This window comes from Carya illinoinensis, chromosome 15 (assembly GCF_018687715.1).
Source record: "Carya illinoinensis cultivar Pawnee chromosome 15, C.illinoinensisPawnee_v1, whole genome shotgun sequence".
NCBI classification, from domain to species: domain Eukaryota; kingdom Viridiplantae; phylum Streptophyta; class Magnoliopsida; order Fagales; family Juglandaceae; genus Carya; species Carya illinoinensis.
In genome coordinates this window covers 5,289,247-5,316,691 of record NC_056766.1, presented here as the reverse complement: position 1 = coordinate 5,316,691, position 27,445 = coordinate 5,289,247, and the positions used below count along the sequence as shown (strand labels likewise).

The following is a 27,445-nucleotide window of genomic DNA, read 5'->3' as shown; positions in this document are numbered from 1 at the left end:
ACAAGTTACAAATAAACAAGTTCCACACAAATTTTTTGTAAAAAAGCATATTCCATCATAAAAAAGTATTAAAAAAAAAAAACTTCTTTTTAGTGAGACCCACTTTTTTATAAAATCTGTAAGAAGTTTGTCTATTTGAAATTTGTACATAACATTACTAGCATGTACAAGTCAATGAGATATTGGAGTAATACATTAAAAGTAGGTCCACATGGTCTAGAAAATGGTGCCTGCAAATCTTGGGAAATATCATATCATCACAATAAAAGGCTAATGCACCACTTGCCACCTTCCTCATTTCTTCCCCTGAAGATTACAAAGCAGCTTAATAAACTTGAGCCTCACACATTTTCATTTCATGTTTCATCCGATTCTCGAGAAAATTTGCATGCTATTCCATAGATGAGATGCAATAAAAGGAAGTTTTCCACCATTCAATTTGAGATTTACATGGATCATTCTTGAAGGGGTTAAAAAAAAGATGAGATTTGGCGCGCAAAATGAAAGTAGCAAAACAAGCTAGGCAAATTCAAATTTAGGCACCAAAAGTCATTAGAAAGCTTGCCAACCAAACCAGATGGTTCACTTCATCCAAACAAAAGAAGCTCATCTACATTCAATATTGCATTAGAAAATGGATCCATATCCCAAGTTGAAGAGTAACCATTGCTTCACATTAGCATACCTAAGAAACCCTATGCTTACCTATAGCCTAGGTAAAGAAGTGAGCAGTAATATTAACCTATTTGGAGAGATAAGCTTTGTAGATTTCCACTACAAGTCGAGGATCCTTCTCCAAGAGTTCCACATACTCCGCTTTTGTAGTAAGCTTGTCCATGTTGTCCGTGATCAATGATAAAGCCGAATCAAGCATAACCTGGTGTGCAAAGGCATAGCTCATGATGGAATTGTCCCAGTTTAGTTTTGACACTAGGAACTTCTCACAATATGCCTTGAGTTGCTTTACCTGGTATTTTTCAGCCAATACTAAAAGGTCACAAGCCATTTGCTCATCAAGGCATGCTTCAATAGTGTACAAATAGTTGACAAAGGCGCGAAGGGCATTATACGACACATCACCAATCTTGATGGTGCTAGTACAGCTTTCTTCCATCTCATTCTCAAGCATTACCCTGAACAATAGGGAATAGCTAACTTTATCATATAATCAAAAGTAAAAACTTAATTAAGTCAGTATAGTATACTTTTGCCAAGGGATTTTACATTAAGGAGATAACAACTTTGCCACTGACAGCTTTATACGAACTCTTTGCACCTTTTAGTCAAGTTCAAATCCGCAAAACACAAAAACCCAGTATTTGCATTGCTACAGTAGAAAATATAGTGATTTAGGAACGAGTGCAGCCACAATTGATAATATAGAAGCATTTTGAAAGAAATGGATAATGCCTCAGAGTAATACATAAAGAGTAATTCCACACACAATACATTTCACAACACATGCTATGCACAGAGTAGAGTACAAATAGTCGAGCAGTCCAGTGATGCACACTATTCACGATTTTAAGAGAATATGATTATGAACCCAAAACCAAACTTAGGTCTTCTCCACTACTTAAGGTTTGTACAATCATAGCAAGAATGATTGAGCAACTAAACACAGCAAATAAAGTTGATTATTTTACAGATCAAACAACACGATCATCAACCCAGTTTCACCAACTCAAAAAGCAAGAAACTTGTATACAAATTCAAATGCAAACTTATATTAATAATCAATGCCAACAAAATTTTCCTAGAACAAATAAATAGGAGGAGAAAAAAAAGAGAGGACTTGAGTTGGTTACTGATGAGAAGGGCCTTATGGGCAGGGAAGGGGACTGCGGGTTCGGTAGAGGGGTTATCAAAGGAGGGCACAAGGACAACACTAGTGAGGCTTGGAACAATGAGACGGCCGTGGTAGTGGTGGTCAAGGGGAGACCAGAATTTGAGCAAAGCAACCTTGGCTCTCAATTCATCAATCTCACTCTTCAGCTCCTCCTCCATCTCGTTTGTCTCCTCGTAGCACTCCTTGCACATCCCCACGACACTTGTGTCGTACAACTCCGTACATGAAAAGCACCTCATCGTCTTCCACATTCAATGCGACAGACAGTGCTTCAAACCTATTTCGATACAAGGCAAAATAGCGATTTGCCTCATAAATCCATCCTGTGGGGTTCTCACCACCAAATCTGGGAAACTCAATCTTAATAGAATGAAAAGGCATTCCACTCGACACATCTAAATGTTCAGTGTTCATCTCATCATCATGTCTACCATTTCCACTGCGTGAACCAATTCTTCCTCCATTAATTGCTTCCACTAATAAGTCAATCTTAGAACTCAACTCCACCAAAGACCCTTGATGGTCTTCTACTCTCTTTTCTTGCTGTTTTTGCATCTGTCTCAACCCAATGATCATCTTTCCTAATCCTTTATATCTCGTCCCATTTGCCGTTTCTCCAAGAACTCTAATCATGGAACTGATGGTACGATGGTGGTTGAGGTAACCAAAGTTGCGATGTTTTACTGAAAGTAGTCATCATTTGTGTTTATAATTGTTTCTCTTTCATGGTTGTTTTGCAAGAATCTGGTCATTGTGATGACGACAGGCTCAAAGCTTCACAAACACAGTGCATGCCGGGATCCCAGAAAGCAGCTAATGGACATGCAGGTGCTATATCTAGTGGATGTTCACATGAATCTGATCACAATAACAATACTGAGAAGTGTCAGCATGCCTTGTTTAATATTTTAATTTCGAACAAGTTCACCTCATTGTGCAAGCTGCTATTTGAGAATTTCCAAGGCATCAAGGCTGACTCTTGTGACTTTAGTATCATAAACTTGAGGATGAAAGAGGGAGCTTATGAACATTCACCTATCCTTTTCTCTTCAGATATTCAACAGGTAATCCCGAGTCTTTTTGGGTTAAGCTTTTATGTTTCATCCTCTTTTATATGGTGTATACGCTGTCGAAATAATAGTTCAAGGCCTATACAACTTCACTCTTTTGATGTTTGCATTTTGATTCAGTGTATTCATAAATGTTCTTTTCTTTTTGGAAAAGAAATTACGCGTTTACAATTTTGGGTGCATGGATATACAATCCATTATTCATTTTGTATGTTTATATATCCTGAGCGTGATGTCTCTGTATCAAATGCCTGCCTGTAGATATTCAAAACATTAATTTAAAGTTATGCTCTTCCTGAGATCTATGAGATTGATAAACAACTGGTTATGCCTTTTTTTAAAATTGATTTTTTATTCAAATTTTTTTTTCTATCTCGTGGGTCACTTGTGTTGTGGAGTTTGATTAGCGTTATTCATTTTTAGAGATCTTGGAAAAACTTTTCGTTGTAATAATTTCTAAAAAGTCCTTCATTTTGCACTCTATGAGTCTCCATAGCAAACCTACTTGATGTATGTGTTGATTAAGACACTTTTCGGTATCGTAGCCCATTCAAAAGTTCTTTGGTCATATTTGATACTTTCTATGCTTCATGGTTCTTATGCTAGGGAAATATGGTATAAAGTTTTAGTAATTGTGTGGTAATAACGGTTACTTTATCTCATAAATAATACTTTGGCCATGTTTGGTTTTACAAAACTTTTTAAAATATTACAAAACTTTTTATCAATCAAACGAAACATCTTCAAATCTAAAAGAAATTTCAATTTCAAATTTTTATCCAAATATTACTCGGTCATTATCTAAAAACAAAAATCATTACAACTTTTACAATTTTCAAAATAAAAATACTCTTAAAAATTCTATTCAAGCAACCTTTCACAAACTCCAATACAACACTTATCTTCAATATATATATATTTACTCAAAATTTTCTCTCATTTTCCAAAACCCAATGTAAAAAATTCTCAAAAATTCTTAACATTCTTCATAACCAAGCATAACCTTTATGCTTGAAGTTTTGTTCTATCTTCCACCTAAATAGGTGTTACCTCTTGTATGCACGCTTGTGTACTTGGGCTATGCCTGTTCAATTCTCACTAATACAATCGTTTACTTATTAAAAACAATTGTGAGTTTTGCCCCAAATTAATTGAGAACTGAATTGATGAAGGTTTTGTATCTTTACCTTTGGAAGTCAATTGTCTTTTGACAAGCAATGGAAATTATATTAAAGCATAGAGGGGTAAGCTGAGTACTTACACAAGAAGCATAGAAAATGATACACCCATCTAGCAAGGAGAATAAAGCTAGCAAAATTCCTCAAAATATAGTAAATTGGAGATTTGGGAGCTGTTGTGAGCACTCATCCAAACATAGAGTTCGGTGAAAATGATAGATTTTGCTTCCGAATTCGTGTTCCCACGGTCTTTAGGATTTTGGGCCTTGTGTTCTTGCCAAATGCACCACATTTAGCACAAAGGAGCCATCCTCCAAAGTCCAAACATCTGAATTTTTGTGACCATCATAAGGACTTTGCCGGGAATTGCCTATCGTTTCAGAATTTTCCAGATTGATATACTCCACGGGAAGTATAACGGCACAGGGAGATAGGATACAGTGGAGGTCCATTGGCAACAAGAAGTTCACAGTTAAGGCATATTACAAAATATTGGCATCACAAGGTAATTAATGTACATTTCCCGTGGAAAAAAGTATTTAGAGGTCTTGTGTGCCTTCCAAAGTAGCTTTTTTTGTATGGACCGCTACTCTTAGGAACATTCTGACCACAGACAACTTAAGGAGGAGGTAGGGGTGCTACCCGCACCATACGGTGCGGGGTAGCCCCCCCCCCCCCCCCCCCCCCGGCCCCCGCCCCCGCATGGGGCGGATGGGAAAAATCCACTCCGTCCCCCGCCTCCGGTGTGCGGGGGCGGGGTACCCCGTCCCGCATGACGGGGTACGGGTGGGGGGCCAGTCCGTCCGGCCCCCCGCACCCCCCTTCTGGGCCTTGGGCCCAGAGGCAATTTCTGGGCCGAAAATGGCCCAGACGCAATTTCTAGGCCATTTTGGGCCCAGAAGCAATTTCTGGGCCATTTTGGGCCTAGAAATCTCAGCAATGGGCCATTTTGGGCCCATAAAATTATAAGTAAAAAAGAAAAAAAAAATTTTCCGAAATTTAAAAGAAAAAAAAAATGTTATGTCTAAGAGTTTAATACGTAATAAACTAATAATAATAACTAAGCTATTACAAAATTGAAAGGCTAAACAATTACAAAATTACAAACATAAAAGTGTCCAAAGGACATTGTATCAACATTACAAATTATTGAATACAAAATTTTTACAAATCATTAAAAATTGATCATTCTAAAGAGGCTTGTCAGCTGTGGCTTGTCTTTGAGTCAAGAGGTGTGACAGTTGGGGCGGCCCGGGCTTGAACACATTTTTATGTTGCAGAGGTGCTAGACGTCTCATGTGTTACTACAAAAATTAATATTAAAATTAATAACGATGAAATGGAAATGAATATAAAAAAATTAAATTAATAAAATAAAAAATAATTACCAGGTGGTCCAAATCCAGACTGATCACCACCCTCATCGGTCTCCTTAAAATCTAAAATATCCGGAACATGAATATCCTTTCCTATCGTCCAACTCTGTGTGCATATAAATGCCTCTACAGTTGTAGGAGACAATGAACTACGGAAAGGATCCAATATACGACCTCCGGTACTAAAGGCTGACTTTGAGGCAACGGTGCTAATAGGGATGGCCAAAATACAGCGGGCAATCTCAGAAATGATGGGATATTTCTTTGAGGCATTCTTCCACCATCCTAATATATCCCAATGATCATCATCATCTTGGACCATATCCGCTGACAAATAGTTGTCTAACTCAGAAACGACCTCCGTAGATTGTTGGACTAGTGTGGGATTCTGTGCGAGGGTCTTAGTCCACGGCATTCTGCGCTTCTTTGTAGGAGGCCCGGTCACGATGTCTGTAGAAGGAGTTGGGGTCGGTGTATGTGTCTTCGATGTAGTACCATCCTTAATTGCCATAAACTCGTCATACAATTTTTTCAGGGTATCTCGGGCCAATTCACCAATAATGTCAGTCCATACCTGATCGTGAACAAGTCCCAACCCATATAACAAGCCTGAAACTTTCAGACGGGGATCAAGAATAACAGCCACATATAAGAAAATATTCATTCTAGTCAAATCTCCCCAATACTTGTCATATTTTAGCATCATGGAATTTGCCATCCCCCTCATCCTTTCATTGGAACCCCTACGCATATCTTCTAATTCTTCTTTTACCCTACATATTTGTTGACAAAACCCATGGGATGTAGGGTACAAAGAACCAGATATATTCAACGTGACATCATAAAATAATCCAAGAAAATCAACGAAAGTAGAAACTACCACCCAGTCATCATCATTAGGCTTTCGTGATCCCCCGTGCTCATCAAAGTATTTGACATATTGGATGTCTTCATCACCCAATAATTGAAAGGCTGCCTTATATTCCTGGGCCGCCTCCAACATCAAGAAGGTTGAGTTCCATCTGGTAGGAACATCAGTACAAAGACCCTTTTTCGATGTTATGCCCGCAGCCTTTGCAGCAACTTTGAATTTCTCCAATCTTGAAGGAGAAGACCTCACCCATTTCACAGCCATTCTAACTCGGGCAACCGAGTCATCAACATCTTTCAACCCCTCAGTCAAAATTAAATTCAAAATATGTGCAGCACATCTAACATGCAAGTATTCACCACCCAAGAATGTCTTATTTGCATCTTTAAGATAATTCTTTAGATATCCCAATGCGACATCATTAGATGACGCATTATCAACTGACACAGACAAAACCTTTTCCAACCCCCACTCCTTTATTGCGGCCTCCAATGCCTTCCCAATCGTCTCACCCTTATGATCAGTTATTTGACAAAATTTAATAATCTTTTTGTGCAGAACCCAATCAGCATCAACAAAATGCACAGTCAACGACATGTAATTCATATTTTGGATAGAAGTCCAAGTATCGGTAGTGAGGCAAACTACCAAACCCGCGAGTTGGCCCCTCAAAACATCTTTATCACGAAGGTACATCTTCTTAATATCCTTTGCCACGGTGTGACGAGAAGGAAGTACAAATCTGGGTTCCAACTCTTGGACAAATTCTTGGAACCCTTTACCCTCCACAAACTGAAAAGGCAGCTCGTCCATGATAATCATACGAGCTAACTTCCTTCTACACTCATCGGGGTTATACTTCGTATACCCCTTCAATGTTGGCCCTCCGGCCCCACTACTCCCATCAGCCATTTTAATATCTAGTCTAGATTGGCCCTTCTCTACTAAGGATTTTAATATTGGACTCTTCTTGCATTGTTCCTCTAGATGGACCTTCAGCTGGGATGTACCATGTTTCTTATAGTGACATCCATACATTTTCCCACAGTGATTACATTTAGCTTGTGGGTTGTTGGGGTCCCCACCCTCTAGTTTGGTAAAGTGTTGCCAAACTATAGATACAGGTTTCTTGCCCTGTGTGGGCTTCGGAGCAGGGCAAGGTGTACTCGTTATAGGGGTAGGAGTAGGGTTAGTTTCTGGGGTAGGGGTGTTGGCTGGGGAAGGCGAGCTATCACTGAAATCCGAAGACATTCCTGATTTTCCAACAAAAAAAAAAAAAAAAAAATTCAAAGTACAATTCAACACAATCAGCAAAAACTACATTCATAACTATTATTGATGTATTAAGTACTTTTTATATATAATGATGATAATATGAATGGCTACACTATAATAAGTTTTTACACCTCATATAAGCAATTCCAAATAATTTGATTAGGAAGAGTCGAAGAGAGATGCTTCATATTTTTAATAGGCATTATTTTAATAGGCCATGTTAATAGGCATTATTTTAATAGGCCACTTTAAAATAGGCATTATTTTAATAGGCCACTTTAAAATACATTTTTTAATAGGCATTATATTATTTAGGGTATCTCATTTTTACTTTTCATATATTTAATTTTATAAAATTCATTTCTTAATAGTTACTGACATTAATATTAGTATATTGGTATATCTTTTAATTTTTTAAAATCTTGAAAGATGTTTAAAAAATTTGAAAATGAGATATATGTTAAAAAAAATAGTTTATTTACCACATGACAAAAGAAATAATAATTTATGACAGAAAAATATATATTTTTTCGAAATTTACTATCTTACTAAAAAAACTATCTTATTAAATTTTCACTTTAATAAGAAAATTTATTTTAAATATTATAATATTTTCATCTCTTAATTTTTGTCCAATCATTTATCTTCATTCCAACGTCTAAAAAATATAAAAATAAAAGCAACATTCATAACAAGTAACAACTCAAATTAGGTATGGGAGACAGAGACAAGCATCCAAAACGTGATGATTTAGGGGTTTCAACCCCTAAATCAAATTAGGGTTTTGGATTTGAACCCCAATCCGAAACCCTAAATTGATTTAGGTTTCAACCCCTCAATCAAATTAGGGTTTCGGATTTGAACCCCAATCCGAAACCCTAAATTGATAGGGGTTTCAACCCCTAATTCAAAATTAGGGTTTCGGATTGGGGTTCCAATCCGAAACCCTAATTTTGATTTAGGGGTTTCAACCCCTAAATCAAATTAGGGTTTCGGATTTGGGATAGAATTTTTAAAATTAGAGACATTTAATTAGGGTTTCGGATTTGGGATACATTTAATTAGAGACAAGTAACAACTTTAAAATACATTTAAAACTTTTCAAATCTGATAAAAATGCAACTCTGATAGAATTTTTGTCCAATAATTTTGATTTAGGGGTTGAAACCCCTAAATCAAATTAGGGTTTCGGATTGGAACCCCAATCCGAAACCCTAAATTGATTTAGGTTTCAACCCCTAAATCAAATTAGGGTTTCGGATTGGGGTTCCAATCCGAAACCCTAAATTGATAGGGGTTTCAACCCCTAATTCAATTTAGGGGTTTCAATCATGAAACCCCTAAATCAATTTAGGGGTCCGAATCACAATGCAATTAACAAAAACAAAAAAAATAACAGAGCATTCAATCGGGAATCCAAACAATCACACAATCCGAAGACATCCACAGCACACAATCCAAACAATCCCATCCTCCATCTCCGATTCAACCCCATCCTACCTCCAATCTCTGATCAAAACTAAAAAAAAAATAAAAAATAATAACCAAACGGAGAAAATCAAAAGGGGAGGAGAAATGTTACCGTGCGGCGTGCGGCTTGCGTCCGGCCTCGTGCGTCGTACGAGAGAGAGGGATGATGGAATACGTGCGGCGGCCGGACTGGTTGTCGGTGGGAGGAGGGAACACCGAATGGAACGCCGAAGGGGGTGAAGCCGTGAAAGGACTCGGGAGGGGAGGGGAGGGGAGGGGAGGGGAATCAGGGGATCGGGGGGGGGGTTGGGTTATGGGTTAGGGTATTTAGAGAAACGGCGCCGTTTTGTGGTGGACAAAACGGCGCCGTTTCAATTAGTGGGTTATATTATTAACCCACTAATTGAAACGGCGCCGTTTTGTCCACCACAAAACAGCGCCGTTTCTCTTATATAACTTATATATATATAATATATATAATATATTATATATTTATATTATATATATATAGATGCGGGGCGGGGGAAACACGGACCGGGGGGGGTCCGTTTCCGTCCCCCGCCTCCGCTGGGGGTTGGGATACGGGCCGGGGCCCCCCGCCCCGGCCCTAACGGTGCGGGGCGCCCCGCCCGCCCTATGCGGGGTCGGGGCGAACGGGGCGGGGTAGCGGGTTCCGGGGCCCCGCTGCCCACCCCTAGGAGGAGGGGACTCATTGAGATGGATTGGTGCTATTTGTGCAAAAAACATGGAGAATTAATGGATCACTTATTATTGCATTGTGAGTTGTGGAAGGTTTTAGTTGTTACTTTATCTATAAGACTAGATAACTAATTGCCTCTGGCATTTTGAGTTTTTCTAGGTATAAGCTAATGCAGAGTCTCATGTTTTTGTTTTCTTTCTTTTTTCCATGCAGTGTAAATCTCTCTAAATCGTGCATATTCTTCTCCTCTTCGACTTATATTCAAATCTCTTCATCTATACTATATGCATTCTGGATAATACGTATTTTCAATTAGGATTTCATTGCAAAACAGTTTCTTCCTCGGGAATTAGACTCTTAGATCATACCATTGCAAACAGAAGATTCTAATGTGTTCAAAGTTTGCACTTGCACGCAATGCGGAGGCAAGGCAAATGGAATGGATTATTTATTATGTGATTCGTGTGAGGAGATGTACCATGTCTCCTGCATTGAACCTGCCATCAAAGAAATTCCTCCTAAAAGCTGGTACTGTATTGTTTGCACTGCAAGTAGAATTGCGTCACCCCATCAAAATTGTGAAATGTGTGATAGGCTTATTGCTCCCAAGTCCTTTAGTAATGGAGGTGATGATGAAACTTCAGCTATAAATGAAGAAACTTCTATTGACATCGAAGAAAACTCAAATTGTGGTATGGACGATGGGCTTCAACCATCAAAAGGTGGAAAAAACTCTTTACCCTGTAAAATTCGTAGAAATGAGGTAGAAGATGGTGAAAAGTTAAAGGCTTGTGGTCACAACTTTTGCCCAAATAAATACTATCATGCTAGGTGCCTGACAACTAAGTAATTAAAATCATATGGCCCTCGTTGGTACTGCCCTTCTTGTCTGTGCAAGGTTTGCCTTGCTGATCAAGATGATGATAAGATCATTCTATGTGATGGTTGTGATCATGCATACCACATCTATTGCATAAAACCACTGCGCACATCAATTCCAAGAGGGAAATGGTTCTGCAGAAAATGTAATGCAGGGATCCAGGCAATACGCAGAGCAAAAAGAGCTTACGAGACTATAGAAATTAAACATAAAAAGAAGGGTTTAGGGGGGTCAATGCCAGTTGAAAATCTTGAAAAGAGATGGAATGATAAAGGAGAAGAGGCATCAGAAAAAGGTGGAGGGATGGACATGCTTTTAACTGCAGCAAAGACGCTAAAGTTTTAAGAGAATTTGGGTGCTGTTGAGATCGGGCTATAGCAATCATGAATTTTTTGGAGACGTAAAGTCAATGGTTTTTGGCAAGTATTGATTTCAATTTTACTTGTATCTCCCAATGCCAAGAATTTTATTTTTACTACATTTTTAAATTGACTGGTATGTGTAGGTTGTGGAATGTTAGATCTTGCTGACTTTTGGATGCATAAACTGGGGAAAATATGATTCTGAAGGTTGTATATTACTGGTCAGCAGAGCCAGAAACTATATATGTAGCTTGAATATGAGCAGAAACTCGATACCAGTTAAGCCAAAAGTGATTGTTCTGAAAGCCACTGTTTAATTTGTTGCTTTGTATTGGTGTACATAAATTTGTGGGGATGGTAGTTTTGTTGTTTAAATAAAAAGAAGAATCCCAAAAAGAGTTCATGATGATTGACGTAGGGATATGGTTGTTTTGTCATATTTGAATCTATTGTATATGAAATCTTCAGTATGGCTTGGGAGTTAGGATCTTGGGTAATTGGTTGTTTTATGGAGTTGTGAGAAATGATAGTGAAAAAGTTGAATAAAAATATTATTATAATAAAAAATTTTTAATATAATTTTTGTTCTAGATTTTGAAAAAGCTAAATTGCTTTTTGTGTTATATTTTTGGTAAGTTTGGCAAATTTTTAGTAATTTGGTAATGATTAGATGAAAAAGTTCAAGATTTAAAATTGAAAATGTTTGTGTTTGTAGTATTTGAATATTAAGATGAGAATAGGTGATATAAGATAAGATGAGATGATTTGAAAGTATTTTTCTATCAAAACCAGACGTAAGCATCATTGGTTTGTCCAAGGTGCTAGACATGATGAAAATAGTTTTCTTCTGTCATAAGTTAAGAGTATCAATAAATCTTACGAGTTATCGTCCTCTTTAATACACATGCTGAGGCCAAGGCCAATCTCACCAGTATGGTAGTGTTTATTGATCATGTGTGTCTCAATCGATGTATTAAGGCTAAGGAGCTTGGTGAGTTCATAGACAGGGTTGGGAAAGTCCCAACTGAATATTATGCATGATACAAGGTCCGTGATCAATGAGATGGGTTGACCACACTCTTTGAGTCTTGGTTGCCGCTTCCTTGCCGAGCTTGATCATCTCGATAGTTCCCATAACTTGAAGTGTTTCAACATATCAGAACTCAGTCCCCAATGTTTGGATTTGCCAAATCTCCTCAATAAGGAGGAGATGACGTTTCCTTGTGACAGAAATTTAACATGCATGCTGTAAGGCCAAATCTACATGTGCCTATGGATCAAGAAATGAATTAGAAGAAAAAGAAGAAGAGCAAATAATTAAGTATATATCAAGAAAGCATTCACTTGGACATGTAGAGCTAGGGGAAGAAAATAAAATCGAGGTTAATGGCTGTCAAGTTCATATCCAAAACTTGTGTTCCCTTCAAAAAAATGAATTCTTTTTATCTACTGATCCTAACTCATGAAAAGGATAATTGCTAGTTTCAATGAATGCCTGGCCGATACTAGCTACAAGAGTGGATGCTCAATTGGGGTGTTCAGAATTGGTACCAACGATTACAGCCGCTGCACCATTTGTGAAAAGTTCTTGGCCTATCAAGACGTCTCTGTGGGTTTCGCAGGGTGCATGAAAAACAATAGTGATGCTGTCGGAACATGAGACAAGAACACGCACGCCTGCATTGTTTTCGACTGGATCCTTGGTAATGTGAAGGCCAGTTCCACCTGCATAACAAGCTTGATGGGAGATCATGTATCTGTTATGGATAAATCAAGTTCGAGGAGTTTGGGGAGTTGAAAATTTGCACTAGGCATGTCGATGCTTGAATTATAACATATTTGAATTCAAACCAAACTCTTCAAGTTTCTTTTTGATAAGAGAAAAAACTCTTCATATTTGATATTTTAAAATTTTATATTTAAGGTTGTGAATGTCATAAATTATATTTATAATTACATAAATTTATGAATACATAAATTAAATTTGAAAATCAATCTTATCAATTAAAAAAAATGAGAAATAAAATTTACAGATTTAACCTGTACAAGTCTCACATTTTTTTGAAAAAAGGTAATAATCTTGAGTTTATAAGAAAAAATTATTTTTTTAATCATAGAGTTTACTATTTATTTTTAAATGGAATGTGCAGTATTTGCAAATTTACGCCCCGTTTGGATAATGATAGTATGTCATATTATCTCATATTTTTATTATAATTTTATCAAATTTTTACATAAAATATAATAAAAAATTTAATTTTTTTAAATTTTAAAATAACAATAATATTAAAATAACATTTTTTAATCAATATAGTATTACTCAAAAGTGATATGATGGCTTGGTTCAAAGTATCTCCTCCTATATTTCGTTCTTATTTTTCATGTTAAAAATATTAATAAACAAAATAAAATAAAAGGCAACGAAATACTAAAATACCGCTCTCTATGTTTTTAAAATTTTATTATTATTATTTTTTAAAATATTAAAAATATTTTGGATCAGAGCACCGGAAGTCGGAAGAGCCACGGCAGAGTCCCAACGCCACCAATTTCTTACATTTTGGGGTTTTGATTTTTTCTCTTTAGGGATTCCAGAAAAGCAAAATAATTCTCTCATTACTCATTAGGGCTTCAAGAATCAAAATTCAACTCAGGTAAGCGTTTCTCTCTCTCTCTCTGTTATCCTCAAATGGACTCTCAATTTCTTTTATTAATTTCCATGACTGTGAAAAATGTAGCAGAAGAAAAGAACAAGCGAGAAAATGTGTACTTTTCGGTGTTTCTGACTCTAGAAAGCTATTTCTTTCATTCAAAGGAGTTAGGCGCAAGTGTTGGGCTTTCTTCTTAGTCATCTTTTGGTTTCCCCAGAAACCGAAAGCAAGTGAAAACGCTAGTTTTCGAAATTCCATGTAAATTATATTCCTGCGTTTTTTCTCTACCGAACGGTGCTCGAGGGTACTTACAAAGAAAAAGATTTCTCCCCCATTTTTCCGTCTCTGGTCTGAACCCTTGGGAAAACTAAATTTCTCCCTCATTTTGCCGTCCCTCTCCCTCATAACCCTAAACCCTCTTTCTCCTCCCTCCCTCCATCCCCCACAGAATCCTTCAAGATCTGGTGTCGCATTTTCAAAGAGATAGATAGAGGTACATTGAATTTTGGAAGCAAAGTAAAAAGAGAGGCTATACACAGACAGAGAGAGAGATGAACGGCGAGTATATGCTACTGTTCCTACTTCCCGCACTGTTCTTTTGTAATTTGTTTTGTCTTTGTTTTACAAATGTGGAGCAGAGAGCGTCTCGGGGAGCTAAGGGTTTTGTTTTTCTTTTTTCTTAAATAGCCATCTGGCTTTTCCACCTCAGTTGGTCGCCTTTCTCAGTAAAAAATTTCGATCCGAGTAGCTTTTTCCTTTACAAAATTGGTTTAGTTTGTGGATGTTTTGGCTATTATTTTTTGCTTTGTGTAGTGGGTGTCCTGATAATTCACGTAAATCTCCAATATCGGAAAGTGGGAATGACTTTGAAACCCTAATTGTTAACTTCTTTTTAGTACTGAGGGAATGGGTGATGAAGAGGGAACTGGTACCGGTGATGGCACATACTGCGCTGAGGGCTTGAAGAGTGAAGCAGTGAATAATGGCTCTGCAATTGGAAATGGGAATGAGTGGAACTCTGGTGGAAGCAAGCACTTCCGAACTTACAAGAGGCGGAAGCATGTGAGATCAAGTTCCGATGGCAGAGCTCAGCAAGACTGGAGAGTTTGTGCAGAGGCTGCAAGTCAGTTAACTGAACAGGTTTTTGCACCTTCACTTTATATTTTCATATCTAGTTCAATTGCAAGATGTGTTTGCCAACTTTTTTCTAGCACGTAAAACAGTTTGATCAATTGTTAATAACTCTTGAGTTTCAAGGCTTAAAGTTGGGTGTTGTACCTTGAAATTTCTATCTGAAATGTTCTAAGCTGCTTTTATTCGGAGAAAAAATCTGCCCAGTAACCATGAGGGGTAGCTCAGGTGGTCAGGCCTTGAGTTTGCTCCCCAATGGTCATCAGTTTGAGTCCCCTCGGGGCCACTTGAGGTTTAACTGGCCGTTAAATTCTGTGCCCTGTGGTGTAATACTGGCTTTTTCCTTCAGTTTTTGATTAATAAAATTTGTTTATTCATTAAAAAAAGAAAAAGTTTCAGTGCCCCGTGGGATTATTCGAGGTGCACACAAGCTGGCCCGGACACCCATGGATATTAAAAAAAAAAAAAAAAATCTGTCCAGTGACTGTACGTGAAGCAACTGATTGTGATTAGGCACCTAAAACTTTTGAAGAAACTATCACTGACATGCATACAAATTTTGCTTGCTGCCATAATAGAGAGATGCAGGGATGTTCTAGTCAGCATATTTATCAAGACCAGTGGCTTATACTGGAAAGCCTTGGGCTGGAAGTGGAAGCAGAAAAACATGTAGTCATGTTTTGAGCTTTTACCTCGGCACTGTGAACTAGATGAGGTTTTTTCCCTCAAAATTGAACTTAAGATGGAATTGAGGAAAATTGCTTCTTTCTATTCCCAGCTTACACAGTTAAAATGGTTGTAATGTGCAATCAAGTCCATGTGATTAGTCGTTATATTAAACCATATACCATCAAAGACATGCCTTGTTCACTAATCTCCCAATTTCAAGAAAGGTTGGGTTGCGGAAATGTTGTGACTGGTCAGTTATGGGGCATGCATCTAGTATTGGCCATCCTTTTTGACGTATCGACGCATGCGCTCCCTGACATGCGTATCAGAATGAATCACTTATGTTGGCCTTTTAGATTTGGTGTTGTGGTGATATATTTTTTCTGTAATTAATTTACTTTTTAACACCAATAGCTGTATTCCAAGTACAGTGGATGTATACAAGAGAAAATACCTAGCAAGAAGAATAAATAAATACGAGGAAACCATGAACTAAATGGCATTTTAGTTTTCATGATAGGTTATTATTATTTTTTAGTAAATAACAATTTTATTGATAATAATAGGCACAACCCCAATACATAGGACATGCACGATATGATATTATTAGAGGTGTCATATTCCAAATGGAGTTAGAATTTTTGTGCATTGGATAATCACTGGTTGGAATTTGCATATTGTCTCGTAATTGGATTTAGCCTTAGGCCAAAAATAACCTTTATAAATGTGGCTGCTAAATCCCAAGTTGAATCTGAAGATTCTGAACAGTGATCTCTTCCACTGAAGGTAGTAGTGATCACCTCCTTTAGGACTGGTGGTGATATTTTAGCAAAATGAAACATGAACGTTTGTGCATTCTGGACACAACACTTCTTTTACATGTTTTTTAAGACTCTTACAGGAGCAGATTGAAATTTTCTAAGAAAGATCTTTTGTGGGTGTTTTTGGAATAAGTGAGGCAATCTTATTCAGAGCGTGGAAGGGTGCAACCCAAGTGCATGGTAAGTGTACAATATGAAGCACCCAACTAAGGAAAAGAAGAAAAAGAACAATTCCTTCGTATGAGTAAAATCTACTTATTACTTATCAAAAAAGAAAAAGAACAATCCCATGAAATCTCTAAAACTATGGAAATGGAAGCTGTTGAGCGCAGCCTCCAAACATATGGTGTACTCATTATTGCATACTCAAATAAATATGCAAGTCGGTGCATATATATTTTTTAGATTTTAGGACAGTGATGTTATCCATACATACCTAGAAGCACAGATACGGATGGGGAACAAGGGGATGCTACAATTTGGATACGGTGAACAGAAATTGGTGAAACATTAGGATATGGTACCGTATGCCTGTGGTTTGGTCCTCATTACCCTTTATCAAATTGTATTTGAAATCTTGCAGACTCTGAAAGAACCTGGTCGCACGGTTATAGAAAAGAATTCTATTGAAGAAGTCCATCTTCCTATGGACGGTTCAGATGACTGTTCACAGAGGCACTGGAGAAATGTTATACTGGAGCACATGTATCGGTCCTCAAGTGTTGATGAAACTTGTATACGGGGATGCATTAGGAAGGCACTTGTATTTAATCATGGAACTGATGGTACGATGGTGGTTAAGGTAACCAAAGTTGCAGTGTTTTACTGAAAGTAGCCATCATTTGTTTTTATAATTATTTCTCTTTCATCTTTGTCTTGCAGGAATCTGGCCATTGTGATGAAGACAGGCTCGAAGCTTCACAAACACAGTGCATGCCGAATGGATCCCAGAAAGCAGCTAATGGACATGCAGGTGCTTTATCTAGTGGATGTTTAAATGAATCTGATCACAATATCAATACTGAGAAGTGTCAGCGTGCTTTGTTTAATATTTTAATTTCGGACAAGTTCACCTCATTGTGCAAGCTGCTGTTTGAGAATTTCCAAGGCATCAAGGCTGACTTTTTTGACTTTAGTATCATAAACTTGAGGATGAAAGAGGGAGCTTATGAACATTCACCTGTCCTTTTCTCTTCAGATATTCAACAGGTAATCTCGAGATTCTTTTTGCGTTAAGCTCTTATATGTCATACTCTTTTATGTGTTATATATATATATTTTGATTGGTAATAAGAATTTTATTCCAAGTAAATAGGCATAGCCCAAGTACATGGGAAGTGTACAAGAGAATACACCTAAATACAAGCTAAAGCAAAACAAAATTAGAGAACAGCATTACAAATATTCATATCCCTCACAAGATTGTTCATCCAAAAATTTAAAGTGCTAAAGAAAAAATCCCTAAATTCCCCCATAGTACATTCACAATCTTGGAAACACCTCCAGTTTCTCTCAAGCCATAAACACCAAAACAAACACAAAGGAATCATCCTCCACTCAACTTTATTGCCTCCACAACCTGCAGCACCTTCCCAACTAGCCAAGAAATCCCCCACATGAAAAGGCATCACCCAAGCAATGCCCACCCTTGTGAATAACTCATTCCACAAAACAGTCATATTTCGCAATGAAGAAACAGGTGGTTAACAGATTCACCATTTTTTTACACATGAAGCACCAATCCATCACATATAAACCCCTTTTCCTCAAATTATCAGTTGTTAAAACCTTCTCCAGCGACACCAACCAGCAGAAAAATGCAACTTTACTGGGCACTCTAGCTTTCCAAATGCATTTCCAGGGGTATGTTTTATTACCATGACTATTTAAAACGTTATAATAGGAATTCACAGAGAATCTGGACTTATTATCATTAACCCACAGCATCCTATCCTCCCTGATCAGATCAATCTTCGAATTATAAAGTTTTACATAAAAATCAGCTGCTTCACTCACTTCCCACTCCTGTAAATCTCTAGAAAATTCCACATTCCAATTCAGCATATTGTTAGAAAACAAGTATGAATCAGCCATAGCAACCCCTTTATATTTAGCAATCCTGAAAAGGCTAGTGAATGCTAATTTAAGGGGTTAATTACCACACCGAACATCATGCCAAAAGAAAATATTAGTCCCGGCCCCCCACTTTGAAATTAATATTTTTGACAAAATCCCCCCATCCCATCCGAATGGACTTCCATAATCCCACCACAAAACCTTTTATTTCATTAGTACACCAATTTCCCCACATCCTTCCATATTTAGCATCTATAATCCGTCTCCACAATGCGTTTCTCTCATTGTTGTACCTCCAAAGCCACTTCCCAAGGAGGGCTTTATTAGGATGGTTTAAATTCTGCACATCCAAACCTCCAGTAGACACCGGAGTACAAACCTTATTCCAACTCACCAAGTGAAATTTACGTTCCTCCCCAATACCATCCCATAAGAAATTTCTAAAAATCCTCTCAATTTTTTTGACCACCCCTGCTGGAATAGGGAAAAGAGAGAGGTAATAAGTGGGTAAATTAGACAAGGTGCTTTTAATCAAAGTAACTCTACCCCCTTTGGACAAATATAGTTTTTTCCAGCCAGCTAGCCTCCTCTCGATCTTCTCAATCACCCCATCCCAAATAGACACAGATTTATGAGGAGCCCCCAAAGGTAACCCAAGATATTTCATGGGTAATGAAGCAACTTTACAGCCAAGAATATTGGCCAGATAAAAAATATTGCTGACTGAACCCACAGGAACAATTTCAGACTTAGATAAATTAATTCTAAGCCCAGAGACAGCTTCAAAACATAACAATAAAGCTCTTAAAGCACGAAGATGATCCTTATTAGCATCACTGAAAATTAAAGTATCATCTGCGAAGAGAAGGTGAGAAACAGTGATGCAGCCCCTAGAAATTGTTCAAGCCCCTAGATTTATGTGTTATATATACTTTCGAAATAATAGTTCAAGGCCTATACAACTTCACTCTTTTGACGTTTGCCTTTTGTTTCAGCGTATCAATAAATGTTCTTTTCTTTTTTCAGTAGTAAAAAATATCTATTTTGGAAAAGAAATTACGCATTTACAATTTTGCACTGTCCAAATAAATTGTTGGACTTAGATCTTGGAAAAGCTTTTCGTTGTAATAATTTCTACAAGTCCTTCATTTTGCACTCTATCAGATTGCATTGCAAAACTGCTTGATTTATGTATTGATTAATACACGTTTTTGGTATCGTAGCCCATTCAAAAGTTATTTGGTCATATTTGATACTTTCAATGCATCATGGTTTTTATGCTAGGGAAATATTGTATAAATTTCTAGTAATTGTGTGGTGATAATGGTTACTTTATCTCATAAATAATACTTTGGTCATGTTTGGTTTCACAGAAGTTTTTAAAATCTTTCAAAAAGTTTATCAAGTCAAACGAAACATCTTTGAATCTCAAAGAAATTTCTATTTCAAATTTTTATCAAATTATTACTCAATCGTTATGCAAACACAAAAATCATTACAACTTTTACAAATTCAAAAATAAAAATACTCTTAAAAATTGTATTTAAACAACTTTTCACAAACTCCAATACAACACTTATCTTCAATATATATATATTTACTCAAAATTTTCTCTTCTTTTCCAAAACCCAATGTAAAAAATTCTCAAATATTCTTAACATTTTTCATAACCAAGCATGACCTTTATGCTTGAAGTTTTGTTCTGTCTTCCTCCTAAATAGGTGTTACCTCTTGTATACACCCTTGTGTACTTGGGCTATGCCTATTCTCATTAATAAAATCGTTTACTTAATAATTTGAATTATGTCATTGGATATGCCTTAAATTTGAATTAACAATTTTAGGTATGGCAAAAGCTTCAGGAGATTGGAAGTGGGTTTGTTTATCTTGCAAAGAGCCTTTCAGACATGTCAAGGACTGCCTATCATGAGCAGGTGAGACAGACCGACTTTCAAAGATTGCTAAGCCAATCCAGTGCCTTGAGTTTTGGTTATATATATTTATTTCCAGTATTATCATTTACACTTCATACATTATGTAATGGTATTTTTTTTACTTATATAAAAAAATAAAAAAAAATAAAAAATTATGTAATGGTTTGCTATTGTTTTTATCTCAACTCAATTTTTTAACTCTTGTCTCCAAGGTGGGAGGACGAGTACACAGCACATATGAAGATGGTGAACATGAGGTAAGGGAGGTTCTACGTAATATAGTATTACTAGGTGCTTTATTTAACAGCATCTGCATTAATATTAACATGCTGCATTTGGTTGTAGATGAATTTGGATTGATGTTTAAGCTACTATTATGGATAAATTAGGCTGCATTTGGTTTTTTCAAGAAGATAAATTCAGGAAAGCTTCTGGAAACTCCCGACGATGTCATGTTTTGAGCCTCCATTACAATTGAAAGTCATATGTTCTGTAGAGCTGATTGCAAGCACATAATATCTTCATACTCTGAATTACTTTCCTTCAAAAACTAATAATAATGATAAAATGAAAAGGAGCTGTTTCGCTCCTTTTTTCCCCGTTTTTTCTTACAAGGTTTCCTGTGCTCTTTGTGCTTAGAACTAAATCCCTTACACGTGGATCCCTGTCCTGTATGTGGTAAGTGGCTACCAAAGAGTTAGCAGCAAGGTTTTCAACGGGGGCAGTACTTGAGCATTTTAACTTTTGTCCTTTAGAGCGGCTTTGCCTAAAAGCCATGGGGTTATTCTTCATCTTGGGAAATCAAATAATTTCTTTTTTAAACTAAGGTCTCATGTTTTCCCTGCTTTACACGTGAGGTGTGCGATGGTTTTAGTTGTTACTTTATCTGTAAGACTGGATAACTAATTGCCTCTGGCTTCTGAGTTTTGCTGGGCATAAGGCAAGGCAGAGTCTCATGTTCTTGTTCTTGTTTTCTTTCTTTTTTCCTTACTGTTTAAATCTCTCAATTTTAGTGATAAATCATGCATATTCTTCTCCTCTTTGACTTATATGCAAATCTCTTCATCTGTACTATATGCATTTTGGATAATACGTATAACAAATTATTTTTCCCTGCAAAACAGTTTCTTCCCCGGGAATCAGACTCTCCAATTAAACCAGTGCAAACAGAAGATTGTGGTGTGTTCAAAGTTTGCACTTGCAGACAATGTGGATGCAAGGCAGATGGTAGGGATTATTTATTATGTGATTCATGTGAGGAGATGTACCATGTCTCCTGCATTGAACCTGCCATCAAGGAGATTCCCCCTAAAAGCTGGTACTGTGCCGTTTGCACTGCAAGTAGAATCGCATCACCCCATCAAAATTGTGAAGTGTGTGATAGGCTTATTGCTCCCAAGTCCCTAAGTAATGGAGGTGATGATGAAACTTCTCCTATAAATGAAGAAACTTCTATTGACATGGAAGAAAACTCAAATTGTAGTATGGACAATGGGCTTCAACCATCTAAAGGTGGAAAAAACTCTTTCCTCTGTAAAATTTGTGGAAATGAGGTAGAAGATGGTGAAAAGCTGAAGGCTTGTGGTCACAGCTTTTGCCCAAATAAATACTACCATGCTAGGTGCCTGACAACTAAGCAATTAAAATCATATGGCCCCCGTTGGTACTGCCCTTCTTGTCTGTGCAGGGTTTGCCTTGCTGATCAAGATGATGATAAGATCATTCTATGTGATGGATGTGATCACGCATACCACATCTATTGCATGAAACCACCGCGCGCATCAATTCCAAGAGGGAAATGGTTCTGCAGAAAATGTAATGCAGGGATCCAGGCAATACGCAGAGCCAAAAGAGCTTACGAGACTAAAGAAATTAAACATAGAAAGAAAGGTGTAGGGGGGTTTATGCCAGTTGAAAATCTTGGAAAGAGATGGAATGATAAAGGAGAAGAGGCATCGGAAAAAGGTGGAGGGATGGACATGCTTTTAACTGCAGCAAAGACACTAAAGTTTGAAGAGAATTCAGGTGCCGTTGAGATCGGGCTATAGAAATCATGATTTTTTTGGAGACGTAAAGTCAATGGTTTTGGGCAACTATTGATTTCAATTTTACTTGTATCTCCCAATGTCAAGAATTTTATTTTCACTACATTTTAAAATTGACTGGTATGTTTAGGTTGTGGAATGTTAGATCTTGCTGACTTTTGGATGCTTAAAACTGGGGAAAATATGACTATGAAGGTTGTATATTACTGGTCAGCAGAGCCAGAAACTATATGTAGCTTGAATCTGCTGAAATGAACAGAAACACGATACCATTTTGGCCAAAAGTGGTTGTTCTGAGAGCCACTGTTTAATTTGTTGCTTTGTATTTGTGTACATAAATTAGTGGGGATGGTTTAAATAAAAGGAAGAATCCCAATAACAGTTCTTGATGATTGAAGTAGGGGATATGCTTCTATTGTCATATTTTGAATCTGTTGTATTTGAAATCTTCAGTAGGCCTTGGGAGTTTGGATATTGGGTCATTGGATAATTTTCTGACTTTTCAAGTCTAATGTATATGATATTTAGGTTTACTTTTAAAATTTGGAGTTGTAGTACTATTTTGAATGTATTATGTAACAATTGATTGTGGCCCCTCATCCTAAGCTATAAATGTTGTGCGAGTAAAATGTGTACAAAAAAAATAAAAATAAAAAGAATTGCTTGGAAGAAGGTATTTGTAATCTTTACACTTGTGGGTTGTCATGCTAACGTGCTTGTACAATTAATTCTTGCTTCGGGGAATCTGAACTCTGAAGTCCTGTGAACAGCGATGTACTTTGATTTTTTCGACTCTCTTTGGACGAGACAAACCTCAATGCAATTAGGGAAGGGGGCCGGGGTGCTTCAAGGTAAATATAATTTAAATCTAGTAAAATTTGGGTTTATGTAGCTTTTTAGAGTTCAAATAAATGCAGGGTGCTTCAATGTATGTGCAGGAAACAGGGGAAAGCAGACGGGATATTTAACTTGGCGTCCCAGATTGGGAATGGTGAAGAGGTGATTTGGATAGTAAGATATTTCTATCTCATCTCTATATATCTATTTTATTATAATAAGTAGTTACCTAATTGTGAATAGTAATTTTTATTATTTTTTCGTTAAGTCATATTTTACCAAAAGGCCTTTAAGACCCTTAACCATTTGACATAAGCTCTCTTGTAGAATTTAATGAAGGATCCTGTTTTGCCAAACGGTTTTTAAGATCCTTGACCATTTAACGTTTAGCTTCATTAAAGAATTTAATTAAGGATCTTGTTTTACCAGAAGGTCTTTAATAGCACTGCGGTGCACATGAATTGACGTCTTTTTTTTATATCATTTTTCTCCTGACAGTGTACTCATTTTTCTTTATTTTTGTTTCAATTTTTTTATTTAAATAAAAAAATTAAAATGACTTTACTCAATATATAATATTAATTATTAATTTAATTAGAATATAATTATTATTAATATTTTAATTAGTAGAACTATAAAATGTGAGAAAAATAAAAATTAAAAAAATTATGAAATTAATAATATTTTATTATTATATAGAAAGTAAATAAATAATCCAATATATATGCAAATTAATACTCATATTTTGCTAAAATTTAGGATTTTTTTTTTCTTTTTCTTTAATCTTGATTTTTACCCTTTCTTTAATCTTGGATTTTATTTTTTCAGATAAATAAGCTACTGATTTTTTCAATTTTTTAATTTAAATCACTATATCAGGTGCACTTTGGGACTAATGCACCCGGGGTCGTCCCTAGTATATATATAGCAATATTATAAGAGGTGTGAATAATTCTATTTGAAAAATTTTATACCATACATCACCTTTATGATAATTTGATTTAGAAAATAAATTTTAAAATTGTGACACGATGGTTTGTTTTGTTATTATACAAAAAGATTATTCCAGTTCGACAATCATTTGACTTCTTTATTAAAAGAAAAAACACACAAAGTTGTTCACATTTGAAAAAAAAAAGACGCTTAACCACATTACCAGCAAAACCTTCTTATTAAAAATATAAAAGCATCAAGTACAGTTGACACCACACAACAATTTGAAAAGATAATATCAATCTTTCCTTAAAACCATGCAGAGATTAAAAATCACGAGCAGTAAGAAGCTTCGTTCTTAATTTATGGGAATACTGTGCAAGACAAGAGTCTCCACGGTGAGACCTGGCCCAAGTCCAAGCAGAATTCCCCATTCCAACCCTTCACCAGTTGTTGCATTTCCTTCTTCTGCAGACTTCTTCCTCATCTCATCGAGTACAAATAGCACGCAAGGGCCGGTCATGTTCCCATACTCACTTAGCACATGCCTACTTGCTCTGAGTTTTTCCTCGTTTAGATCTAGCTTTTCTTGGATCCTGTTAAGAATGGCAGGGCCACCGGGATGAACTACATAAAACAAGGAGTTCCAATCACTTATACCAATTGGGTTAAATGTTTCGACCAAGCAATTGTTAATGTAGTCACCAACAGACTTGGGAACCTTTTCAGATAAATAGTAGGTGAGGCCCATTTCACGTACAGTTCCTCTAATTCCACTCTCAGAGTCGGGGATAATCGATTGCCTGGCCGACACTAGCTCAAAGAGTGGATGCTCAATTGAGGTGTCGGGATTGGCACCAATGATTACAGCCGCTGCACCATCTGTGAAAAGTGCTTGGCCTATCAAGATGTCTATGTGAGTTTCGCAGGGTGCATGAAAAAGAACAGTCATGATGTCGGAACACACGACAAGAACACGCGCGCCTGCATTGTTTTCGGCTAGATCCTTGGCAATGCGAAGGCCAGTCCCACCTGCATAACAAGCTTGATGGGAGATCAGGTATCTGTTTATAGATAAATTAAGTCCAAGGAGCTTAGTGAGCTGAAAGTCTGCACCAGGCATGTCGATGCTCGAAGAGCTGCAGAATACAAGGTGTGTAATCTTTGAGATGGATTGGCCCCACTCTTCGATAGCCTTCAATGCTGCTTCCTTTCCGAGCTTGGGTACCTCTGAAATCAGCATATTTTGACGTGCATCTAAAGATGGGGCCTTGTACTTACACATATTCGAGTTCGCTTTCAGAATCTCCTCAGTAAGATGACAATAACGTTTTCTTATCGTCGTTCTGTCACCTGTTCGTGAGATTTTACATTCAACGTCCAAAATACTAGTTTTACAGATTATTATAAACAACATTATGAAGCAATGAGTTGAAGTGTTTGATCATTTGTTAGTTCATGAGAGAATATCGATAGTCTTTCTATATATGTTTCATGCATGAATGCATGCATGCTTTATTAGTGCTTGAATTACCAAAAAATGTAAAGACTTGGGGTCTGAGAACACCTACAAATACGCTTAAACTTGTCCTTCAGTTCTGTCATGTGCTCACTCTCAGTCACACGGAAGTAGAAATCTGGGTAGTCTTTTTGGTGGATACAGTTTTTCGGATTGGCTGTACCAATGGCCAGTATTGTGGCTAGACCCCGTGCTCGCGGTGCCTCGCGCATTTCTTCAACTGAAGCCATGAATATTAGCGATTGCTTCCCTCCGTTTGTGTTATCTGAAAGCCCAAGTTCAGTGCAGGACTCGTTAATTTGATGGCAAATTTAATGTGAAGCTTTCTTTCTGCACAATTTATAAAAACAGTTTTCTCCATTTGATTGCAAACAGTTTTTTTTTTAAATATTAGTGATTGTTGTGACAATGGAGATTTTAGAATCGTCAAGAACTAGAAAATAATAATAATAATAATAATAATAATAATAAAATTTCTACAACCATACAAGACACAAAGATTTATGTAGATCGATTTGAAGAAAAGCAGCCTAGCTACATGATTCACCGGCGGGGGGTAATCAAAAGTAGAGTACCTATATAAGAGTGATCACAAATTACTGAAACCCAAAGCTACACCCAATCCTCACAATGTCATTAAAGAGAAAGTACTCAATTGAGTATTTGTATATCTTGACCTCTCTGCTGTCTTCTCTCTAAACTCAGCTTTGATATGCAAGCTTTTATAGACGAGGGTTTGCACATTTTTTAAATTAGGTAGACAAATCAAGTCTTACACCTAGGGCCACGTGTTTCTGTTTTGTGTAGCAAGCACATCTGCATTTAATGCATGCAAACAAAAATGATTTCTTCTTGGAAGAGGGAGTCAATCCACTTTTACTTATGTATCTACCGTATGACAATAATGACAATAATAATGTGTTGTAGTATGTGGTTCATATTGTGTTGTATTAGGGTTAGTCTAAATATATATGATATGATGTAACGTTTATTTTTTTATAGTGAAATTTAATTACCACTCGCTCCTGTGAATGTAGGTATACTGTCAAACTACATTAAATCTGTATATTTTTCTTACTTTTTGTACTATTTATCATAATTACTGCACCTTTCACAACATAATGCAATATATAAGTGGCTATCCATTATGAACAGTAATTTGTGTTAACTAATATCTTTCCAATTATGTCCCTTGTTTTCTTAGCAAATTTTCATAATTTCAAGCAACCCAACATAGCCTTGCACAGTAAAGAAAAATAAGAGAAAAAAAAAAAACCTAGAAACCAAAGTCTTTGCCAACTTCGATTCTGTCTGACCTCTGCTTCGATTAGTATTTGGAATTCAGAGTTGGAGTCGGAGTTCCTTCGAGAATGTATGTCGGAGTCGAAGTTCAGAGGCATGTAGAGCTCTGAACTTTGACTCCGAACATTGACGTCTTTTTTTTTTTTTTTTTTTTAAATTTAGATGTAAAACGACGTCATTTTATATTTGAATATTTTTTAAAAAAATAACTGAACGACAGTACCGTTCCATTCCATGTGGAACGACATTGTTTTCTTTACACGGGAGTCCAAAACGCAGGATCCCGTTTCTTCCTTCTTCCTTACACTCTCTTTCATTTCTTTTCTGTTCTCTCTCTGTTGCTCTTTTCCTGTACACCAATCTGCACCGTTTGCCATTGTCCTATCGTCATCATGAGCCCGAACCCACTATAGAATACTTCCCTTGAGTAGAGTTGAGCCTTTGGGATGTGGAAAGTACTGTATTACCAAGCCCTAATTAATTTTCGCAATTGTTG

General features: G+C 36.8%; 2 protein-coding genes and 2 pseudogenes across 5 annotated transcripts; 2 read left to right on the top strand and 2 right to left on the bottom strand.

Annotated features, from left to right (window-relative positions):
• Window positions 1–294: 294 nt before the first annotated feature.
• On the bottom strand, window positions 295–2,088 carry LOC122296579 (annotated as a pseudogene).
• Window positions 2,089–2,574: 486 nt separating this feature from the next.
• Window positions 2,575–11,271, top strand: LOC122296577 (annotated as a pseudogene).
• Window positions 11,272–13,513: 2,242 nt separating this feature from the next.
• LOC122296178 (PHD finger protein EHD3-like) lies at window positions 13,514–22,755 on the top strand. 4 transcript variants are annotated; one of them, XM_043105650.1, is made up of 7 exons: window positions 13,514–13,685; window positions 14,579–14,822; window positions 16,887–17,105; window positions 17,186–17,512; window positions 20,224–20,313; window positions 20,526–20,570; window positions 21,438–22,755. In XM_043105650.1, the coding sequence occupies exons 2-7, from the start codon at window positions 14,589–14,591 to the stop codon at window positions 22,359–22,361; spliced, it is 1,839 nt and encodes a 612-aa protein (XP_042961584.1). In that variant the 5' UTR covers window positions 13,514–13,685; window positions 14,579–14,588; the 3' UTR covers window positions 22,362–22,755. The 4 variants fall into 4 exon arrangements, with proteins under 4 accessions (XP_042961584.1, XP_042961586.1, XP_042961587.1 ...); XM_043105652.1 differs by lacking the exon at window positions 13,514–13,685 and having other exon boundaries at window positions 14,682–14,822; window positions 16,887–17,088; XM_043105653.1 differs by lacking the exons at window positions 13,514–13,685; window positions 14,579–14,822 and adding an exon at window positions 14,847–16,483 and having other exon boundaries at window positions 16,887–17,088.
• Window positions 22,756–24,347: 1,592 nt separating this feature from the next.
• On the bottom strand, window positions 24,348–26,361 carry LOC122296179 (chalcone synthase-like). Its single transcript, XM_043105654.1, has 3 exons — window positions 26,223–26,361; window positions 25,700–25,912; window positions 24,348–25,481 (listed from the first exon to the last, which is right to left on the bottom strand). The coding sequence occupies exons 2-3, from the start codon at window positions 25,875–25,877 to the stop codon at window positions 24,487–24,489; spliced, it is 1,173 nt and encodes a 390-aa protein (XP_042961588.1). The 5' UTR covers window positions 25,878–25,912; window positions 26,223–26,361; the 3' UTR covers window positions 24,348–24,486.
• Window positions 26,362–27,445: the final 1,084 nt, after the last annotated feature.

Coding starts and splice junctions, on each gene's coding strand:
- LOC122296178 (XM_043105650.1), top strand. CDS start 14,589: ATGGGTGATGAAGAGGGAACTGGTACCGGTGATGGCACATACTGCGCT. Junction 17,513..20,223: donor TCTCTTCAGATATTCAACAG/GTAATCTCGAGA, acceptor TAACAATTTTAG/GTATGGCAAAAGCTTCAGGA. Junction 20,571..21,437: donor ATGAAGATGGTGAACATGAG/GTAAGGGAGGTT, acceptor CCTGCAAAACAG/TTTCTTCCCCGGGAATCAGA.
- LOC122296179 (XM_043105654.1), bottom strand. CDS start 25,877: ATGGCTTCAGTTGAAGAAATGCGCGAGGCACCGCGAGCACGGGGTCTA. Junction 25,482..25,699: donor GGACAAGTTTAAGCGTATTT/GTAGGTGTTCTC, acceptor TCTCACGAACAG/GTGACAGAACGACGATAAGA.